The sequence below is a fragment of the Rhineura floridana genome, chromosome 2 (assembly GCF_030035675.1).
Source record: "Rhineura floridana isolate rRhiFlo1 chromosome 2, rRhiFlo1.hap2, whole genome shotgun sequence".
Lineage (NCBI taxonomy): Eukaryota > Metazoa > Chordata > Lepidosauria > Squamata > Rhineuridae > Rhineura > Rhineura floridana.
In genome coordinates, this window is record NC_084481.1 from 71,810,794 (window position 1) to 71,831,757 (window position 20,964).

The 20,964-nt window shown below is 41.1% G+C and overlaps 1 protein-coding gene across 11 annotated transcripts in view; it reads right to left on the reverse strand.

The window, feature by feature from the left end:
- R3HDM1 (R3H domain containing 1) overlaps nt 1–20,964 on the reverse strand; it is a 149,245-nt gene that overhangs the window by 51,806 nt on the left and 76,475 nt on the right. For 9 of the 11 annotated variants that reach the window (XM_061608910.1, XM_061608911.1, XM_061608914.1 and 6 more), the window contains 6 exons: nt 12,475–12,516; nt 11,944–12,033; nt 3,774–3,888; nt 2,912–2,990; nt 686–745; nt 458–598 (listed from right to left, as the gene is read on the reverse strand). In XM_061608910.1, coding sequence (XP_061464894.1) covers nt 458–598; nt 686–745; nt 2,912–2,990; nt 3,774–3,888; nt 11,944–12,033; nt 12,475–12,516 — 527 coding nt within the window. The remainder of the gene's footprint in view (nt 1–457; nt 599–685; nt 746–2,911; nt 2,991–3,773; nt 3,889–11,943; nt 12,034–12,474; nt 12,517–20,964) is intronic. The other 2 variants (XM_061608917.1, XM_061608920.1) reach the window with 1 other exon arrangement.

Here is a 20,964-nt window from a genome sequence, read left to right on the forward strand (position 1 = left end):
GCAAAATAGGCAGTTCAAGAAAAAGCTACTTCTAACTGTCTTAGTATTATTTTCTTGGCTGCTGTAACCCCTTTGATATGCAATGTCTTTTGTAAGAATATGCTTTCTACTTTGTAGACCCCAAAATTGTACAGTTCAGGAATAATGATTATTCTCACAAGATGGAAGAACAGCAGAACTGGAGAGGTTTTGGTAGTCAAGAAAAATAATGAGATGTTTTCTCTCCTCCAGAAACAGAAAGGGACCTTCATTGATTATGATGCCCACAGAATTAGTGGCACCTCTGACTTGAGATTGTTGAGAAGATGGTGCAATCGTGTTTTAGGGATCAGTGAAGGAAATAATTTAAAAAATAGATATTCTCTAGATTCTACCTGGGTCAGTAGGCTAAAAGTTTCCATCATCCTGACAATAGGACTGCTTGCCTGACAAGTAATTAAAAAAAATCCTAACTTACATTCTTGTATTGCTGGTTTTATTTACTATAACCGACTTCCCACTCTGGTCCACGTTGTGCTCCAGTCCAAAGTAAGCAGCCACTCTGTGCAACAACATTCTATGGTAAGAGGTCATGGGGGGAAATTTCTTTCGAGGGATTCTGAAAAGTAGCAGCAAGTTTTAGTTTGGCATAAGTTACTACACCACATATAATAAAATGTCCTCAAAACCAGCAAGTAGCACTTACTCATTATTACCAATGAAATCTAAGATTTCTTGTTCCAATTTCAGCAGCATCATTCTGTCCCTAGAAGCCAAAAATATGGGGGTGAGAGAAGGAGATATAATATTGGGAAGTACTATCAGACTAAGCATATTAAGCAAGAATATTATTCATTCTACTAGAACAGCCTTTCCCAACTAGTGGGCCACCAGATGTTGTTGGATCACAACTCCCATCAGCCTCAGCCAGCATTGCCAATGGTCAGGAAAGATGGGAATTGTGGTCCAACAACATCTGGTGGCCCACTAGTTGGGAAAGGCTGTACTAGAAGGATCTCCACTAAATCACAAAGGTATGAAAACATATTACATGAATAAGTGGGGCTTAATAGAGCAGTGAGGCACTGCCACATCTCCAGCACTGCAACGCACATTGGCCAGGGTAGGTGGGGGTCAGACAAACTGTTCTGCCAGCCTGGAGCTAGGACAGCAACTGAAGCCGAAACTGTCATGTGGAATTGTTTCAGGATCTAATGGATCCTGGACTGGCGCAGCCTCTCCTTGGTATGCTTTTTGAGGCTTTCCACTGGTTGCCAGTGGGGATCCTGTTGGTAGCATTTGTCTACATGCATATTTGGCAAGTGGAACAGGGACCTCTGCACTAGTAGAGTAATGCTGATATCACTACACAGGCAAGAGAATGGCAGAGCCCTACACCACCACCACCCAGCTTGGCACAAAATTGTGTCCTTGGTTGCTAATATTTGAAAGGGCCCTCTCCCAATTGCAGAAAAACTTAGCTAGCTTAAAAAAATCACTCTTGGTTTGACTTGCACAGGTGTAGGCAGCCACTATAATAGTTTATTTCTATTTATTCCAATGCCTGCAGCTATGAAGCTCACTGAGTGATCTTTGGCTAAATACATAGCTTAACCTATTTTACAAGGTTGCTGTGAAGATAAAATTGGGATCCCCTCATGAACACTACCCTTCAGTTTGTTCAAGAAAGGGCAGGATGCCAATGTGATAAAAATGAATAAGAAAACAAGTAGAAGGTGAATCTGCTGTTGCTTTTTTCTCATTTTACTGAGTTTTGTAGTTTTTTACTTGGGTCATTTTAGAAAATACACATTGGTTAGTGGTGGAATGGCAATTAATACATGTTATTGGTTACAAAACAAACAATCACAATGCAAGCACAATCTGTTCATGCACAATGAATGTTAAAAACAAGTGTAATCTATAATACAAAGAATGCAGCGCTATCGTGTAAATATGCTACATTTCTTCTTTACTGCTACCAACTATTAATACTGGCGAGCAAATCTCCGTTTCTTAGGTACATGCTCAGATGACTTAGAATTTAACATTAAAGCACAGGCCCTACACTGTTATGGATTAGTTGTGCAATCATGCCATGAGGACTACATTGCCTGATTAAGTTAGTTTACTGCAAATGATAATTCTCCTGATGACAGAAAGAATAATAGGCCACATGGTACAGTCAGCTAATTTGTTTTCAGAAAAAAGAGTTCCTAAATCCTGGCAGGTGAATAAACCATAAGTGTTCTCCAGAAGCCCTTGAAATCCACAAAAACTGAATTATGTCCACAAGCAACATTTTAATATTTCACAGCACCCAAGTAAATACATGGCATGTAAAGGCCTCTTAGTTCTCATTTAAACAGACACAAAATTCTATGTTCCATGGAAATCTCTGTAGGGTTAAGAAAAACTGGACTAGTATCTAACCATTTAGAAAGACAAGAGAAGGAGGCATACTGAGCTGCTTCTGACTACAGTAAGGAACCATTTTTTCTGAGTAACAAAGCAACGTGAAATACATTCTGAGGGAATTGCTGTAGACCAAGGATAGCCAACATGGTGCCCTTCAGATGTTGTTGGATCCAACTCTCAGCCCCAGCCAACATGGCCGATGATCAGGGATAATGGGAGTTGTAGTCCAGCAACATTTGGAGGGCACCACGCTGGCAATTCTTGCTGGAGCCCATGATTTCCATCAAAATTAGCCCTCACTTAAATGAATTTCTATATCTGTTCCACCAATAAGAATACAAAATAAGATACTCATTAGAGGGAATGGAAAAAACATACAAAGGAGTAGGGTCATATACAGCAGGGATGCACAATTATAAATCTTTGAAAGGCTTTATACAAGTCATCTTAGAGCAATATTTGAGGAGTTTACAAGTAATGACAATGAATGAGAAACACACCACCATCTGTTTACCTGGGATTGTTTTTCAACGTATTTACTAAAAACTCATGTAGATCTATACCAGTTGAATCTGTGTATTCTTGGCTAGAATCTAAAAAATAGAAAAATCCAGAGTTGTAGAAAAGTAATTGATTTGTTCAATAAATGATTAATATCGCTTATATTTTAAGATATGTTCATTTTGCATATTAGTAAGAAGAATAACAAATTTGAAAGTATAACCACACACTGGCTTGGATACTAAGCTGCTCTTCTGTTCACATAATGGGGATTGTGCTGTAAATTTGCATTGTAGGATTGCACTGTAAATTTGGCAAAGGTCTAGCCCTTGTTCTTGCCTTTTCCTCACACTCCACCTTTTGAATGCAAGTGGGAATAGATAAAGTGTTCCCAGTCAGGTTCAGGCAACTGTCTTATCCCAGTTATCTCTCTTCTTCGCATACACCCCAATGTTCTGCTAGAAAGTAAGGCAAACCAGAGAGGAAAGTACAGCCAAATTTTTAATGGAATATTCCTGTCCTTCTGGGATCTTGATGTTGTTTATTCTATAAAAATCAAAAAGAGAGGAAATTGGGGTAATCTAACTTGCTAGCTGAACCCACTTTCTATTCTCCATTTTTAGTGAAGCATGTCATTGCCACAGAAAATGTACGTACCCACACGGGTAGAAATCTTATGAGTGGGAGCACCCACAGAGATAAAGGAGCCAAATAATTCAGTTAATATTTAGGTATATTCTAGAAAAAACATTTTCAAACTTATAGAAAAATGTAGTTGCAAATATTATAAGAAGAGACATTAAAATCAATGTTATTAACATAAGCTTCTTAACTCAGAATTAGATTTATGCAATTTGAAAATAGAAATAGCAAACCTCTAGATAACATTTTCCTCGGTAATTTATCAGTGGACTTTTCCTTTTCTGTTTCATCTTTCAAAGGCTTCTCTTCCTTTTCAAAAGACTGCATCAGCTGGATCTGAATTTTCTCCTGTTGAAAAGTAAAATCAGCCATTTTTTTTCTCCCATGAAAGTCAACCCAGAATTAAATACATTTCAGTTTAATCAATCTACAGCTGGACCAGAAAATCTGACAGAACTGTCTTTAATCCTCTCAATTCATTTAAATGGGAAATGGGATTATTTAGCACGTCTCTCAAAAAGTCTACAAACACCCTCGAAGACTATCTAGAAGTATCTTTAGTATGAAACATTGATTTCAATACTTGGAAACAAACCCCAAAGAAAATCTGGACAGTGGCCCAGTTCACATTTAACTCTAAGTTAAACCATGGCTTAGCACAGACAAGCAAATGTGCAGGCTCCTGGCTTGTTTTACCATTACGTCCAAACCAGGCTCATGGTTTATCTCACTCCAGAGAAACTATGAGCAGCAGCCAAGGTTTGTTCTATGGAAACTGTGCAGAACCTTTTGCCCTCCAGATGGTGCTGAACTACAACTCTCATCAGCCCCACAAAACATGGCCAATGGCCAGGGATGATGTGAATTGCAGTTCAGCAACATCTGGAGGGTCAAAGGTTTCCAGAAAAGGTGCAAAGCCATGATCTTCTCTCTGGAAAACTGATCATTTGCTTGTTTGTGCTATGCCATTGTTTGGCTTAGCAATGTGAACTGGAACATTGTGTTTGATCATTTTTTAAACTTTTAGATTGCATTCTGTACCCGCTTACTTGGAAGTAAATTCCACTGAACTTAATAGGACTTACAAATCAACTGAGTTAATTGTGTAGATCCATGTTTCATGGAACTAACAAGAGGCACAGAACCAGAAAAAAAATCTATAAAGCACATTCTACAAAGCTAGCCCTTCCCCTTGTGTAGATCTTTCCTTCAGTCTTATTGATTTAAAAAAAACAAAAACAGAACTTTAATAAGCATTAGTTGGTACCCTGTTAAAACCAATTTTAGTGCCTTGATTTAACAGAATTTACACCATAATATGGATATTTTTATTTTGGACAATTTGCCACGTTATCTCGGGTCATACTATTTCAGTCTTTTTTGTTTATCTAAGAGTCTTTCCAAAACGGCTTTTGCCACAGTGGATCTAACTCTATACACCTAACTTTACAGATTTTAAACACCTAATAGTTGCAGCTAGTGGAACAGTGCTGATTTATATGATTAAAGACAGAGCAGCAGAATGAATAAATTATTTGCTAATTTTTCTGTTGCCACTCATTTTAACATTCTCCACACTATTTTCAAAAAGTGGAAAGGAATTCAAGTTGAGAACCTTGCCAGAAGGCAATAATACTATGATCACAAAAAAGCTTGGTTAAGTTATGCCATAATATGCATAAAACATCACTGTTTCATTAACTACTTTAAAAGGGTAGATAAGAAGGCAATGTACCAAACCCTTCCAAAATATCATCACCATCACAAACATTACAATGCATAAACTAGCCATAAAACATTTCAGGGAAATACGACTTTTGCACTCAATTCATTTAAAAAACTGAACTTCACATTTGGGTGCATTTACCACCATGAAGCCTTTGATCCATTCCAAGTGGCTCCTTGCAGTAACTTTAATGTTTGTGGAAGATGCCTTCTTCAACTGACTCACATACAGGTATTCTTCATGCCAGTGCAAAATACCTTGGTGGAATTGTCCTTTTCAAAAGCATTCATCACCACACAAACACTGTGCCTCATTATTCCCAACTCTTTCATATCCATCAAGCACATCATTTTGTTCCCCATTTGATTCCTCCAGCTGGACACTGTCCATCTATCCAGCCATATAGAAATGCTCAATTTATTGGGCCAAGGAAGTAAAAAACTTTTGGACATCTTGAACATATCACCCCTTGCTTTAATGTACATCATAGAAACTTCAACTACAAACAGTTTGATGGCATAATTAACTGAAGACAATACTGAATTTAAGGACTGCTCAGCTGAGTTTGTGTACGGATGGGTCCTGATTTGTTATTAGACATTTCACTTTATTTCCTTTTGGCATTCGTCTAAATTACTCTCACACACCATACTTCCTGCAGTTTAGCAAACTGTGAAGATACAACTATATACCTGAACTGCAAAAGACACCTGTCAATATTGTTTCAGAGAATGAATTGCAAATGCCTCTGCTTTGATGGAAATCCGACTTTCCTCACAGCTGATGTTAAGAAAAGTACAAGGTGAGAAATCTATTCATTTCAGAGGATAATTAAACACCATATTCTACTCTTAATTAATAGGAGTTGCTGCATTAAAAACAAACAAAATTAGTAATTTTGTGTCTTTGGCAGGACAATTTTTTTTCATAATAATAGCATTGACTTTGTTTAAGCTTGAAATATTATAATGGATTATAAATGTTGGTATGTTGTATTGATGATACAAATAGTTTTGTTGCATCTGAGCATAGGGATCTGTGATCTGCTCCAATTCCTACTTCCATTATACCATATATGTCAAGGAGGTTCAAGCAATTGTGCTGCAAGTATCACTTCTTCACATATAAAATACTAGGGGCTGTGCCCCTGCTTGCTCCCCTCCCCAGCTCTCACCATGGTAACCTCATATAGGTTCCCCTTCTCACCCCATGGAACTACTAAGCTCTTTTCACCTCCCCAACCCCATTTCTGAATTCACTTCTCTCTTCTATTTGCAACCACACTTTGCACCTGTTTTCACCTTCACCCACATGTCCCCTCCTCCCGCTTTTTTGCACCCCATTGCATGCAGACATCCCACATAGTAACCTCTGCCTCCTCCCACATACAACTACTAAGCATCCTTTTCATCTTCTGCCCAATTATGAGGCACTGCTACTCCTCAGCCCCTTTTGTACCCCTGGTTTCACCTTCACTCCCATTCCTATGCCTCCTATTCCCTCTTTTTCGCAAACCCCCTTTGCTCCCCCTTTTTCACCTTCACCCATTTCTTCCCTCCTCCCCCATCATTTTCTCAACTCCCCCTTGCACACAGACCACCCCCATTTCCTTGCCTCCTCCTCCCTCCTATTCTGCAGCCCTCCTTTGCACACACACAGTTTTAAACAATGGGAGGAGAAAGCAGGGTAGGTAAAGCAGGAATGGAGGAACATGAGAGAGAAAAAAGAGTTGGCTTTAAATAACATGAGAGGTTTGAATTCAGCAAAAAGCGAATTGGGAATGGCTCTGCTGTACCCATGTTAACTTGCTGGAGTTAGCTTCTGGGTTGTACCCACCTCTGCTATTTCTCCTTGTTAAAACTTGAAAAAACAACCCCAACCCCAACCCCAAATGTTTCTTCCTTTCCAATCTATTCAGACCTCTCCTGTGGTTTTAAACTGCCACTTTCCCTCTTCTTACTGTCCCTCTCTGTCCTCAATGCTTTGCCAGGGCAGGAGAGGATCTCAATATTGTTAGAATAGGCACAGACATAGTTCGGAAGCCACATACCCACTTTATCCCCCCCCTCCATGTTTCCATGGAGGTGAGGCCTGCCCCTCCAGCACGATGACATTCATAGGTAAATACAGAATAAGAAACAAGGATTTTCTGACTATACCTTAGTATCTGAAAGATGTAGACACTGGGCCCTCATGCTACAATGTAATGTAGGTATGGGTCACACACACCCCCAAATTATTTCCTGACAAGAATCTGAGTTGAGTAAATAAGTTGGTATAGATTGTAAGAAATAACTGAAAGCATACCCTGGTTATTACAGAAAAGGTATTTTAGGACTTCTAATTGACAACCAAAAAGATATGGAGAGCATATGCTAGGGAATGTACATCAATACCTTGAAGGGAACACTTGCCACATCTAATATGTAACCATAGTTATTTTGAAAGGAAGCAACTTTCAGACATGTGAGCTCAAAAGAAAAAAATGCAGGAAAACTACGTTTCTGTCAGAGATCCTTTTGTAGTAAAAAGAGAATTCTTTCCTTTATAATCCCTGCAACCTACATCATAATACTGGACACCACATCTTCCAGTTCATCCCCTCACTTCCTAATTCCTGACCCTCTCAGCCCTTTTCTGATTGTAACATGAGACAGAGACTAAGGCTGCAATCCAATACATGTCTACTCAGAAGTAAGCTCCATTGGGTTCAATGGGACTTACTCCCAGGTAAGTGTGTATTGGATTGCAGCCTAAATTCCTTTTTTCTGTCTAAGGTTCTCTAGAAATTCACCAGTATCCCCCTTTGAACTCAATCACATCTCCTTGCCTCCTGCTCCCCATCTCCAAGTATTAAGATCCTATGATCACCTTCCGGGCCGTATGCCCAGCAAAGGTTCCATTTCCATATAAGGATAAGATACAGAATAAAATTAAGTAATAAAGTAAATGAATTAGTGCATGTTTAAATACAAGTAAGAGGAAGAGACAGATACCCAATTAAAGTTTTAGAATATAATAGCCTGTTTACATAAGGTATGATTAGATGAAGGTATCTACCTTGTTCACTTTCAATACATCTCATACAGCAGGGGTGACTAACGTTTGGCTCTCCAGATGTTGCTGGACTCCCATTATCCTTTATTATTTGTTATACAATAGGAACTGGAGTCCAATCTGGAGGACCAGAGGTCAGCCATCCTTGTCATAAAACGGGAAAGTTCCTAGTGGGTTGGATCCAGGAAAAAAAGGTTACATAACAGGCCTGGTGGACTGAGACTTCCCCACTCCCTCCTCCAGTAGACACAAAAAATAGGCCAAGTTGCCTCTGCCTGATTTTTGAGGATCTTCCACTTCCCCCTCAGCTGCCTGCACCACAACTCATTCATTCAGCAGGATCTCCTGACCTTAAGCTCGGAATAGCTTCCACCAACCCTGTTACACACACTTCTCTCTGGCTTTGCCTAATTTTCTTCCTCTCATAGCTGTCAACTTTCACTTTCTCTATAGAAACATTCAATATAATATTGTTAAATAAAAGTTGCTCCACTAGTTGAATAAATACATGCTGTGTGCCTGCTAAAGCTATGTTTGAAGTGTGTGCATGTGTGCCCCCCTCTCAGTTGACTGAACACTGCAGAATGCCAGCTGGGCAACTGGGACCAATTATAGCTCCCTAATCCAGATTGATTAGTGCACAGAAGTGATATTTTCTTATGATTTGTTGAACCACTGATGGGTAGGCGCATTTGAACAAACATCCCACTGAAAGTACGGCAGTGCTGATAGACAACCTCTGCAATAAAACCCACATCTGATTTATACTATGGTTCCTGATTCACCAAGCAATGCATGCCTGCTTTACAAATATCTCCTTGTCTGGATCAGAGTTTGTATGTTTTTGTGATGAGTAAGGAGAGTCAGAACGGGAGCATCCTAAAACCCTTCATATTAGTGTATTGTTTATCCAACACTGGCATGAACAATGCAGACTCTTACCAAGGCAGGCACAAACCACACCTCAGATCATGAGAAAAACAGACTCCTCACTTTAATGGGGAAATTGTGAGGAAATGTATTTTAAAAAAAGAAAATCTCAGTTAAAACCCTTGCTATTTTACAATGAGAAAATGCTTTATTAAATAATGATGTCCTCAATTTAAGTTCAACCATTCTGTTAGACTAGATAATATTTATATGGTTTTTTTTCAGTATTGTACAAGTATGATGCAATAAAGGGTCACTTTGTATGCAAAATGCCCTTGCTTTATGAGGACTCAAAGTAACATGTAAGGATTGAGTTTAAGGAAGAACCCCAGATCAGTTACCATGAAATAGTCCCATTAAAATAAGTTATTTGAGGACTGAAGCTTGTGCAGCAGCACAGCTGTATGCCAACACAGCCAGATTTCATTTTATTCCCTATGGAAAATAAACATTCTGTGAATATGCTGATCTTTCCGCTCCTGAGATGCCAAAAGGCTGAATTACACGGCAAGCTTTTTAACTTACTCCAAAATGGTGTTTACGTACATCAAAATTAAATCAAGAGTCTAAAATTATTGCATTGCATAAATAAAAGGCAATTTCAGAGACCTGATCATCTGGAAGCCTCCTGAGAACATCTTAAGCAGCCAAAATTAACCCTTGCTAAATAATCATAAGTCTTCCCATATTTTACAAAGCTTAGATACCAGAATATGGCTAAATACTGCTCTTTTTAAAACTTAGAACAGAGATATTCTTCACAATCACAGCACTGAAACAAACTGAGCCACATCCTAAAGGCATAGAAGCTCCAGTTGCCCATTTTATTGCTTAGCCACCTAATTTTGTCAGATGTTCCAATCAGCCTCTAGCAACCCACAAGGCCATTTCACATTTTGTCAGAACAAGCAAAAGAGATAAAATGAACATAGCACTTTCCTAAACTATGCACATTTGGCTGTTTTGCACACAATACTAAACCATGGTTTAGTGTGGCCTTCTCTAACCTGATGCCCTCCAGATATTTCAGACTACAATTTCAATTATCCCCAGCTATGGCCCATGCTGGTTGGGGCTTCTGGGAGTTTTAGTCCAAATCATCTGAGGGGTACTAGGATGCGGAAAGCTGTTTGTTGAAGAGTTGGTCTCATGCGTTTCCTCATCCTATGCATCTGGGAGGAAGCCTTCTGCTAAGTTTACTTTCAGTTTTACAGAATCTCAGTTTACCATGAGTTATAAAGTTGCCTTGTTTAACAACTAATCATAAATTACTTCCAGGTAACCTGTTTATTGAGCAGTCACCCCAGTTTGTGATGGCAGCAGAGGCTCCAGCCCCTTAGGGAAGCCTCAACCGCCATCTTGATTGATGGTAAACCTGAGTGCGCAGCGCACGCAGCTGCAAAAAACAGCAAAGATAAAGGTAGGTGAAGCGGGGGAATGGCGGGCGGCTCTGAAGCTCCTGCCCTGCTATCCGTGGCAACAATCTTGCCGTGGATTGCAGAAGGGGAGAACAGGGGCCCTCGGCCAGTGCCCCACCTGGCCGCCCTTGAGAACTGGCCCTGCCTGGAAGCCCCCCAGTTTGCTTTCAACCAGGATTCCTGGTTTGCACAGGTAATATGGAAATTATTTGAAAATGAAAGTAAACTCAGCAGAAGACCTCCTCCCGCCTATGTGGGAGGAATAGCATAAAAGCTCAGCACTTGCTTAGACTCACGAAGACTTGCCCATGTAGCACTATACCATGGATTAGTGTTTCATGCAAGCCAGGCCAATGATTATAATAAAACCTTGCATTTGCTCAGATTTCTTCAGAGAGGGCATACTTTTAAACAGACTCACAAGAGGATCTTGCTATACTGACCTAGGAAGATGAAAGGTGGGATAATAAGACCCCCCTGGTGTCAAGGAAACCGCATCTACAGCACTTCAAATTCAAACTTATTAAATATTACTTCTTCAATGTCACAAAACAAGTGTTTTTTACTGACATGTATATTGCAACTCACTTTCTTGGCTGCAGTGCTAAACCTTTGATAATGCTCACAAACAAATATTCTAGAATTATTAAACATTATTCAAAGTTCAAGCAAATACGCCAGCCAGAAAGTGGGTGTAAGCCACATCAGCCACAGAGCATGAATGTGGGCAACATATACGCAGCTGAAGTACTTTTACATCATCGCCTTAAAATGATTTAGTGGTCTATTTATTTATTACATTTATATCCCACCTTTCCACCAAGGAGCTTGAGGTGGGGTAGAAACATGGTTCTCCCTCTCCCCATTTTATCCTCACAACAACCCTGTCAGGTAGCTTAGGCTGAGAGACAGTGACTGGGCCAAGCCACCCAGTGAGCTTTATGGCCAAGCAGGAATTTGAACCCAAGTCTCCCACGTCCCAGTCCGACTCTCTAACCACTACACCACACTGGCTCTCATTGAAATGAAAAATGAAATGGACTGCCTTTGAGTCAATTCCAATTTATGGCGACCCTATGAATAGGGTTTTCATGTAAGTGGTATTCAAAGGTGGTTTACCATTGCCTTCCTCTGAGGCTGAGAGGCAGTAACTGGCCCAAGGTACATGATAAATTGTCTACACACACACACACATGCATCCATATGTGCATATATTCCCAAGAGAGTCAACAAAAAAAAAACAAGTCTGTACACTCAATTTTTTATTTTTACCTGTAAATCCTGTGAAATTTCAGCTGTGGAAGGTGGAGGAGATTCTTCACACACAGCCAGGCTCCGAACTAGTTTTAACTTTGTACTTGACTAAAGAAAAGTATTTATAAATTAAAAATCTAAAGTTCACAGATATTTTTCCTCAATTTAGCTTATTGCCAAGCACATAACAAAACTACACACATTTGAATGCTGAGTATTTTCAATACGCAATCATTCCTTATGGGAGGCCAAAAAACAAGCAGTTAAAGCTTTGAAGTAATCATATCAGCAGAAAGCAACTTCAGTTAATGAAAAAAAATTAAGCAAAGAACAGCACTATTTCCGCTGTCTAGCAACAAGAAGCCACCAGAAATATACAGGCAAAGCAAAAAAAAAAAAAAAAGGCAAATCAAAAATTCAAAAACAAATCAAAAACACTTTATTGCCAAAGAAACGAACAAAGCTGGTCAATACATGTGTTCACAAAATAGCAAGGCTTCATCAAACATGAAGACTTCCTTAGCATGCCAGCACACAAGTCTACTGTACCTTTGACCTTTTTCCTGTCTGTCCAAAAGACTGCGCTGGCCGCTGAATGGTGAGCATAACAAAAGAGAGTTTGTATTAAACTTTATTCACTGACTGTATAAAGGCTTTAGTCAATTCATCAGTGCGCACAGCATAAAGAAAGCAATTTCATGGTGACCATTAGTTACAGGATGATCCATCCCATGAGCAAATGCAAAAGGCATGGCACCAAGACTGTGCTGTTAGGTCTTTAGATGGAGAAAACTCCAATTTCCTTCCTAGAAGAGTAATTCTGCTTGTATGTTGAGAAGTCAACCAACTTTAGAATTTACTAATGAAGAGTTAACGCACTCCAGACAAGTGCAAAAAAGTCCTTGCCTGCTCTGCCCCTCCATCTGCTCAGCTAAGACTGGTGAAGAGGTTACATGACTTCCAGAAACTAGAGCTGCTCTTAAGTATTACTTCTTAACTTTGGGATGGTGCCAACCATCACAGATCAAATCTACTTTCTAAATGATAGTGCTGCCACTTGGCCACTACCCCTCCTTACGATTTATGTTCTGGAAAATAACTGCTGTTCTCACCCCCTTTTACTGTACTATTCAGTGAAAGATCCATCTGCAGTGGGTGCCGCTACACATAATAAGCAAAAGCATCCTATTGGAAGCAATCCACCTTGACATCAACGGTAATCTGATCAACCACTAGGCACAACCAATTTACCACACAAGTTGAAAATGGCCTGGAAATATCCTGTATCAAAACTAGCATTTCACTTAGCATAGAAAGGATGCAGGACTGATCTCACAACTCTAACCTCAATGGAATGAGGATCATTCTCATTGCCCCTATGGAGAAACTGCTCAGAACTACCTCTGAACAGCAAAAGATTCCAGCTACACCCACAATGTTTCTAAATACTTTATATGCGACTCCCCTGCACAAGGTTCACATCAGTGCCTGGATGGAAAACCTCTTGGAACCCCATGCACACTGCCTTTAGATCCATGGAAGGAAGAATATAAATGACATTAAACAGAAATGTGTCCATCATCTGCTGGCAGTGTGGAAACTCACAATGTGATGGAGGAACACATGTAGTTAATACCAGCTAGCATTACAGACTAGGAAGAGATTGATCAATATGTGGAAGTGGCTTTCAGCATTCCGTCTAAAGTGACCACATTATGTATTCCAGCCCTGCACTACAAATGCACACAAGCCTACCTAGAGTTACATAAAGAGATTAGTTTCATGTTTAGTTGACTCTATTTGTTATGCAAGAACATTTCAGTTAAATCTGTATTTTCTAAAGGAGATATCAACACTTCCAATAAGGAAGTTCCGTCATCCAGATTTCAGTCCTCTAGTCCCATAGAAAAATACTGGTTCTTATGTTTTTGCACAATGCAGACCTCATTCAGGCTTTGGTGTTTAATCTAACTATACTGCTTATGTGCAAAACAAATATAGGTTTTTGTAGTGGTATCCGTGGTGCAGCTGGTGTGTTTGTGCACGCACGCATGCGCATCTCCATGCGTATGCCAGAGAGAGATAGAATGAAATTGGGCAAGGAGACAGCATTCTTGTGGTTCTCTCTAAATATAAATAAGTAGACAATCAAAACTATATCAAAACAGGCAAAACAATGTCATTGTCATTAAAATGTTCACCCTCCCCAAAAGGCCGGGACAAAAAGGTGTATCTTCAACTGCCAACGAAATGTTAGCAGTGTCTGTGCCAGAGGCAGCTCTGAGGAGAGGTTGTTCAAGGCCCTTTCACATGTTGTACGTAAACGATACATTAACATGTAGTATTAGAGGAGGAAAAGCAGGTGCCAGTCAATAGCCCAGTAGTTTGTTAAAAAAAAAGATTCTGAAAAGGGTCTTTGTGAACTGAAGTTTTGCAACAGAGTAGTAATAAAATTGCATAGCTCGAGGGAGGAGCATTAAACGACTGGGAAAGACATAAGAAGAACATAAGAACATAAGAAGAGCCTGCTGGATCAGGCCAGTGGCCCATCTAGTCCAGCATCCTGTTCTCACAGTGGCCAACCAGGTGCCTGGGGAAAGCCCGCAAGCAGGACCCGAGTGCAAGAACACTCTCCCCTCCTGAGGCTTCCGGCAACTGGTTTTCAGAAGCATGCTGCCTCTGACTAGGGTGGCAGAGCACAGCCATCACAGCTAGTAGCCATTGATAGCCCTGTCCTCCATGAATTTGTCTAATCTTCTTTTAAAGCCATCCAAGCTGGTGGCCATTACTGCATCTTGTGGGAGCAAATTCCATAGTTTAACTATGCGCTGAGTAAAGAAGTACTTCCTTTTGTCTGTCCTGAATCTTCCAACATTCAGCTTCTTTGAATGTCCACGAGTTCTAGTATTATGAGAGAGGGAGAAGAACTTTTCTCTATCCACTTTCTCAATGCCATGCATAATTTTATACACTTCTATCATGTCTCCTCTGACCCGCCTTTTCTCTAAACTAAAAAGCCCCAAATGCTGCAACCTTTCCTCGTAAGGGAGTCGCTCCATCCCCTTGATCATTCTGGTTGCCCTCTTCTGAACCTTTTCCAACTCTATAATATCCTTTTTGAGATGAGGCGACCAGAACTGTACACAGTATTCCAAATGCGGCCGCACCATAGATTTATACAACGGCATTATATCGGCTGTTTTATTTTCAATACCTTTCCTAATTATCGCTAGCATGGAATTTGCCTTTTTCACAGCTGCCGCACACTGGGTCGACATTTTCATCGTGCTGTCCACTACAACCCCGAGGTCTCTCTCCTGGTCGGTCACCGCCAGTTCAGACCCCATGAGCGTATATGTGAAATTCAGTTTTGCTCCAATATGCATAATTTTACACTTGTTTATATTGAATTGCATTTGCCATTTTTCCGCCCATTCACTCAGTTTGGAGAGGTCTTTTTGGAGCTCTTCGCAATCCCTTTTTGTTTTAACAACCCTGAACAATTTAGTGTCGTCAGCAAACTTGGCCACTTCACTGCTCACTCCTAATTCTAGGTCATTAATGAACAAGTTGAAAAGTACAGGTCCCAATACCGATCCTTGAGGGACTCCACTTTCTACAGCCCTCCATTGGGAGAACTGTCCGTTTATTCCTACTCTCTGCTTTCTGCTTCTTAACCAATTCCTTATCCACAAGAGGACCTCTCCTCTTATTCCATGACTGCTAAGCTTCCTCAGAAGTCTTTGGTGAGGTACCTTGTCAAACGCTTTTTGAAAGTCTAAGTACACTATGTCCGCTGGATCACCTCTAACTATATGCTTGTTGACACTCTCAAAGAATTCTAGTAGGTTACTGAGATAGGACTTTCCCTTGCAGAAGCCATGCTGGCTCTGCTTCAGCAAGGCTTGTTCTTCTATGTGCTTAGTTAATCTAGCTTTAATAATACTTTCTACCAGTTTCCCAGGGACAGAAGTTAAGCTAACTGGCCTGTAATTTCCGGGATCCCCTCTGGATCCCTTTTTGAATATTGGCGTTACATTTGCCACTTTCCAGTCCTCAGGCACGGAGGAGGACCCGAGGGACAAGTTACATATTTTAGTTAGCAGATCAGCAATTTCACATTTGAGTTCTTTGAGAACTCTCGGGTGGATGCCATCCGGGCCTGATGATTTGTCAGTTTTTATATTGTCCATTAAGCTTAGAACTTCCTCTCTCGTTACCACTATTTGTCTCAGTTCCTCAGAATCCCTTCTTGCAAATGTTAGTTCAGGTTCAGGGATCTGCCCTATATCTTCCACTGTGAAGACAGATGCAAAGAATTCATTTAGCTTCTCTGCAATCTCCTTATCGTTCTTTAGTACACCTTTGACTCCCTTATCATCTCCAAGGGTCCAATCGCCTCCCTAGATGGTCTCCTGCTTTGAATGTATTTATAGAATTCTTTGTTGTTGGTTTTTATGTTCTTAGCAATGTGCTCCTCAAATTCTTTTTTAGCATCCCTTATTGTCTTCTTGCATTTCTTTTGCCAGAGTTTGTGTTCTTTTTTATTTTCTTCATTCGGACAAGACTTCCATTTTCTGAAGGAAGACTTTTTGCCTCTAAGAGCTTCCTTGACTTTGCTCGTTAACCATGCTGGCATCTTCTTGGCCCTGGCGGTACCTTTTCTGATCTGCGGTATGCACTCCAGTTGAGCTTCTAATATAGTGTTTTTAAACAACTTCCAAGCATTTTCGAGTGATGTGACCCTCTGGACTTTGTTTTTCAGCTTTCTTTTTACCAATCCCCTCATTTTTGTGAAGTTTCCTCTTTTGAAGTCAAATGTGACCGTGTTGGATTTTCTTGGCAATTGGCCAGTTACATGTATGTTTAATTTAATAGCACTGTGGTCACTGCTCCCAATCGGTTCAACAACACTTACATCTCGCACCAGGTTCCGGTCCCCACTCAGGATTAAGTCCAGGGTTGCCATCCCTCTGGTCGGTTCCATGACCAACTGGTCTAGGGAATAGTCATTTAGAATATCTAGAAACTTTGCTTCTTTGTCATGACTGGAACACATATGCGGCCAGTCTATGTCTGGGTAGTTGAAGTCACCCATTACTACCACATTTCCTAGTTTGGATGCTTCCTCAATTTCATATCTCATCTCAAGGTCTCCCTGAGCATTTTGATCAGGGGGACGATAGATCGTTCCCAGTATTAAGTCCCTCCTGGGGCATGGTATCACCACCCACAACGATTCTGTGGAGGAGTCTGCCTCTTTTGGGGTTTCCAGCTTGCTGGATTCAATGCCTTCTTTCACGTATAGAGCGACTCCGCCACCAATACGTCCTGCCCTGTCCTTCCGATATAGTTTATATCCAGGGATAACCGTATCCCACTGGTTTTCTCCATTCCACCAGGTCTCCGTTATGCTCACTATATCAATGCTCTCCTCTAAGACCAAGCACTCCAGTTCTCCCATCTTGGTTCGCAGGCTCCTAGCATTAGCGTACAGGCACTTGTAAGCAGTGTCTCTCTTCAAGTGTCTTTGGCACTTGTGGTTTGGCCTGTGGTAATTTTGCTCTTCTGAATTTATACCCTGTGCCCCTGCTCTCACAATGCCTACTTCTAGGCCTACCCCTTTTAAAATTTCATCATTTCTTTGGTTTTTATCCCAGGGGGGAGGTTTATTCCGAACCGGACCTTTCTCAGCTCCTGTTGGGTTTCCCCCCTCAGTCAGTTTAAAAGCTGCTCTGCTACCTTTTTAATTTTAAGTGCCAGCAGTCTGGTTCCATTCTGGTTCAAGTGGAGCCCGTCCCTTTTGTACAGGCCCGGCTTGTCCCAAAATGTTCCCCAGTGCCTAACAAATCTAAACCCTTCCACCCGACACCATCGTCTCATTCACGCACTGAGACTGCAAAGCTGGGCCTGTCTGGCTGGTCCTGCGCGTGGAACCGGTAGCATTTCAGAGAAAGCCACCTTGGAGGTCCTGGCTTTCAGCATCCTACCTAGCAACCTAAATTTTGCTTCCAGGACCTCACGGCTGCATTTCCCCATGTCGTTGGTGCCAACGTGCACCACGACCACTGACTCCTCCCCAGCACTGTCTACCAAACTATCTAAACGACGGGCGATATCCGCAACCTTCGCACCAGGCAGGCAAAACACCTTGCGGTCTACACGCCCATCACACACCCCACTGTCTATGTTCCTAATGATCGAATCACCCACTACAAGGATCCCTCCACCCCCTGGAGATATATCCTCGGCACGAGAGGATAGCTGCTCATCCCCGAAGGAATGGGTCCCTTCTAAGGGATCGTTTCCCTCTTCCTCAGCTGGATGCTCTCCTTCCCCGAGACCATCGTTCTCCATGATAGCAGGAGAGCTATCATCGCTGGAGTGGGACACAGCTATAACGTCCCTGAAGGCCTCCTCCACACACACCTCTGCCTCTCTCAGCTTTTCCAGGTCTGCCACCTTGGCCTCAAGGAAATGAAGTCGTTCCCGGACAGCCAGGAGCTCATTGCACCGAGAGCACAGCCACGACTTCTGTCCAACAGGCAGATAGTCGTACATGCTGCAGGCTGTGCAAAACACAGACAACCCAGAGCGAGAAAGATAAGATGGTGTTTGTTGAGGTGCTGCCTTTTTACCTTAGCTGAAGTACTTCTGTCCATGGAACTGCCATCTTGTCTTTGCTGTTGAGATGGCATATTGTCAGCATTGTGCTGTGGGCCCCTCTTTCCTAATACTTCATTAAAGGAAGGCTGGCCAAAGAGAAAAGAGCTATATGCACCAGATCAGTAATACAATGTCCTTCAACTTCAGATTCCATCATTCCAAGCCAGCTTAACCAATGGTCAGAGATGATGGGAGAGAAATAGATGAACAACACTGAGCAGCGGCATATTGGGATGCTTCCCACTTGGGGTGGCAGTAGGCTATCCAAGATGACAACATGAGGCAACAGCAGCTGCCTTCTATCTTTAACAAAGTTAAAACAAACAACAGAAGTAATGTTTTAGCTTTTGTCAAGCATTTTAAATATTTTTTAGATGTTTTATTTTTGCCTCTCTCATGTGCTGAATCCTGGAGGAGAGCAGAGTAATTTTTACCCAGGAATTTTCAATACTTAAACACTAATTCCTGTAGTTTTGATCTCCTCTGGCTGCCTCACTTGTTTTAGCCAAGTGGGAGCTGTTTGCAGAGATATAGACGCAAGAACACAATCAATATAAATTCACTTTTGGCCTTGGTAAAGAAGAGGAAAAGCAGTGAGTTTCTAAGAGAGAGAAAAGAGACAGTGTGTTCGGTGAAGGACTTACTCAAATGCCAAGATATATGCTCTGGTGGGACTATTGTTTCACGTTGTTCCTATACTCACTGCTTATCTGAGCTTGCAAGTAATTGGATAAATTAAGACCAAGCAGCATATATGGGATAGTAAAGAGAAAAATAAATGGGTCTTCTATTAACAAGCCATGATGGTTACCAGAAGACAAAAAGGAGACTGGACCAGATTTCAGCTAACCAAAGTAAGCTCCCTTTGCTCCTGTTAATGAATTAAAGATACAGAAGAAAAGCTCTACTCCAAGGATAAATGAGAAGCCATCTTCCTTGAAAATAAATTTAGAACAGGCTACTTCTCACCAGAGTGTTGTCTGGCTTTAATTGAAGAATGCGCTAAGGAGTTAAGCTCTCCTTATTTGCCTGAAACAGGGCATTTTCCAGTTTTGGAAGACTTTGAGCTCCCTGATCAGTCTAACCTGGAGCTTCTTAGCTCACATATTGCAGGGGCGGTTAGTAAAACAGCTTTTTGATGTCTGCTCTTATATTGACACTGCAGAATTAAATCCCAGCTATAAAACAACTGACCAAGTGAGGCTTTGGAAGAGCAACCAGCTAAATTATGTTCAGGGTACTCCCTTGCCGTAACCCAGAGGTCTTCAAAAGGCAGTGTTGGGTAGTAATAAACCAGACTCCACCCCTTTATAAATTTTAAAGAATGGCCCAAAAAAAGCAAATTGACTTCACACAGGTTCTGAGAATACTGCCCTGTTGGTCTCACCTGATGATTGCATGGAATGCAGTGGACTGAAACTCCACAGTAAGCCCAAGAAGTGTATATCCAAAAGGGTTAGTAAGCAAAATGGGAAATAGCATCCACTTGGGGTGGCTCTGGGACAGAGAAGGGAGTGTGTGTATATACACATCCATCGGTGTTGTAAGCATTTAATCTTCACACCTTGAAAAGAGTCTTAAGACTACTGTGCTAAAACCTTTAAACCTATCTACCATTGTTTTGCTTCTCCCCAATACAAATCACAATTCCACAATTAATAAAAGCATCACTTTAATTATGATTAAATTTGTATCTCGCCCTTTCTCTCAATTTTCAACCTGTAGTTTAGGCTGATGAAGGGGAAAACATTTGCAGACTTCAAGACCCAGCCATTCTTGCTGCTATGGTAGGAGGGTTTCACATCTTATAACATGTTGTGGCACCCCAGCTTTGGAACTCTCTCCTCCTAGAAACAGACCTTTAAATATATACTTAATTCATTATCCACAAGTAGAAGTAAAAAAATACAGACCTAGGGATGAAGAGCTTCTACCAGGCCTCTTGTTAGAACTTACTTTTAGCAGATGTTTTATGCCGTTGTATAAATCTATGGTGCGGCCGCATTTGGAATACTGTGTACAGTTCTGGTCGCCTCATCTCAAAAAGGATATTCTAGAGTTGGAAAAGGGTCAGAAGAGGGCAACCAGAATGATCAAGGGGATGGAGCGACTCCCTTACGAGGAAAGGTTGCAGCATTTGGGGCTTTTTAGTTTAGAGAAAAGGCGGGTCAGAGGAGACATGATAGAAGTGTATAAAATTATGCATGGCATTGAGAAAGTGGATAGAGAAAAGTTCTTCTCCCTCTCTCATAATACAAGAACTCGTGGACATTCAAAGAAGCTGAATGTTGGAAGATTCAGGACAGACAAAAGGAAGTACTTCTTTACTCAGCGCATAGTTAAACTATGGAATTTGCTCCCACAAGATGCAGT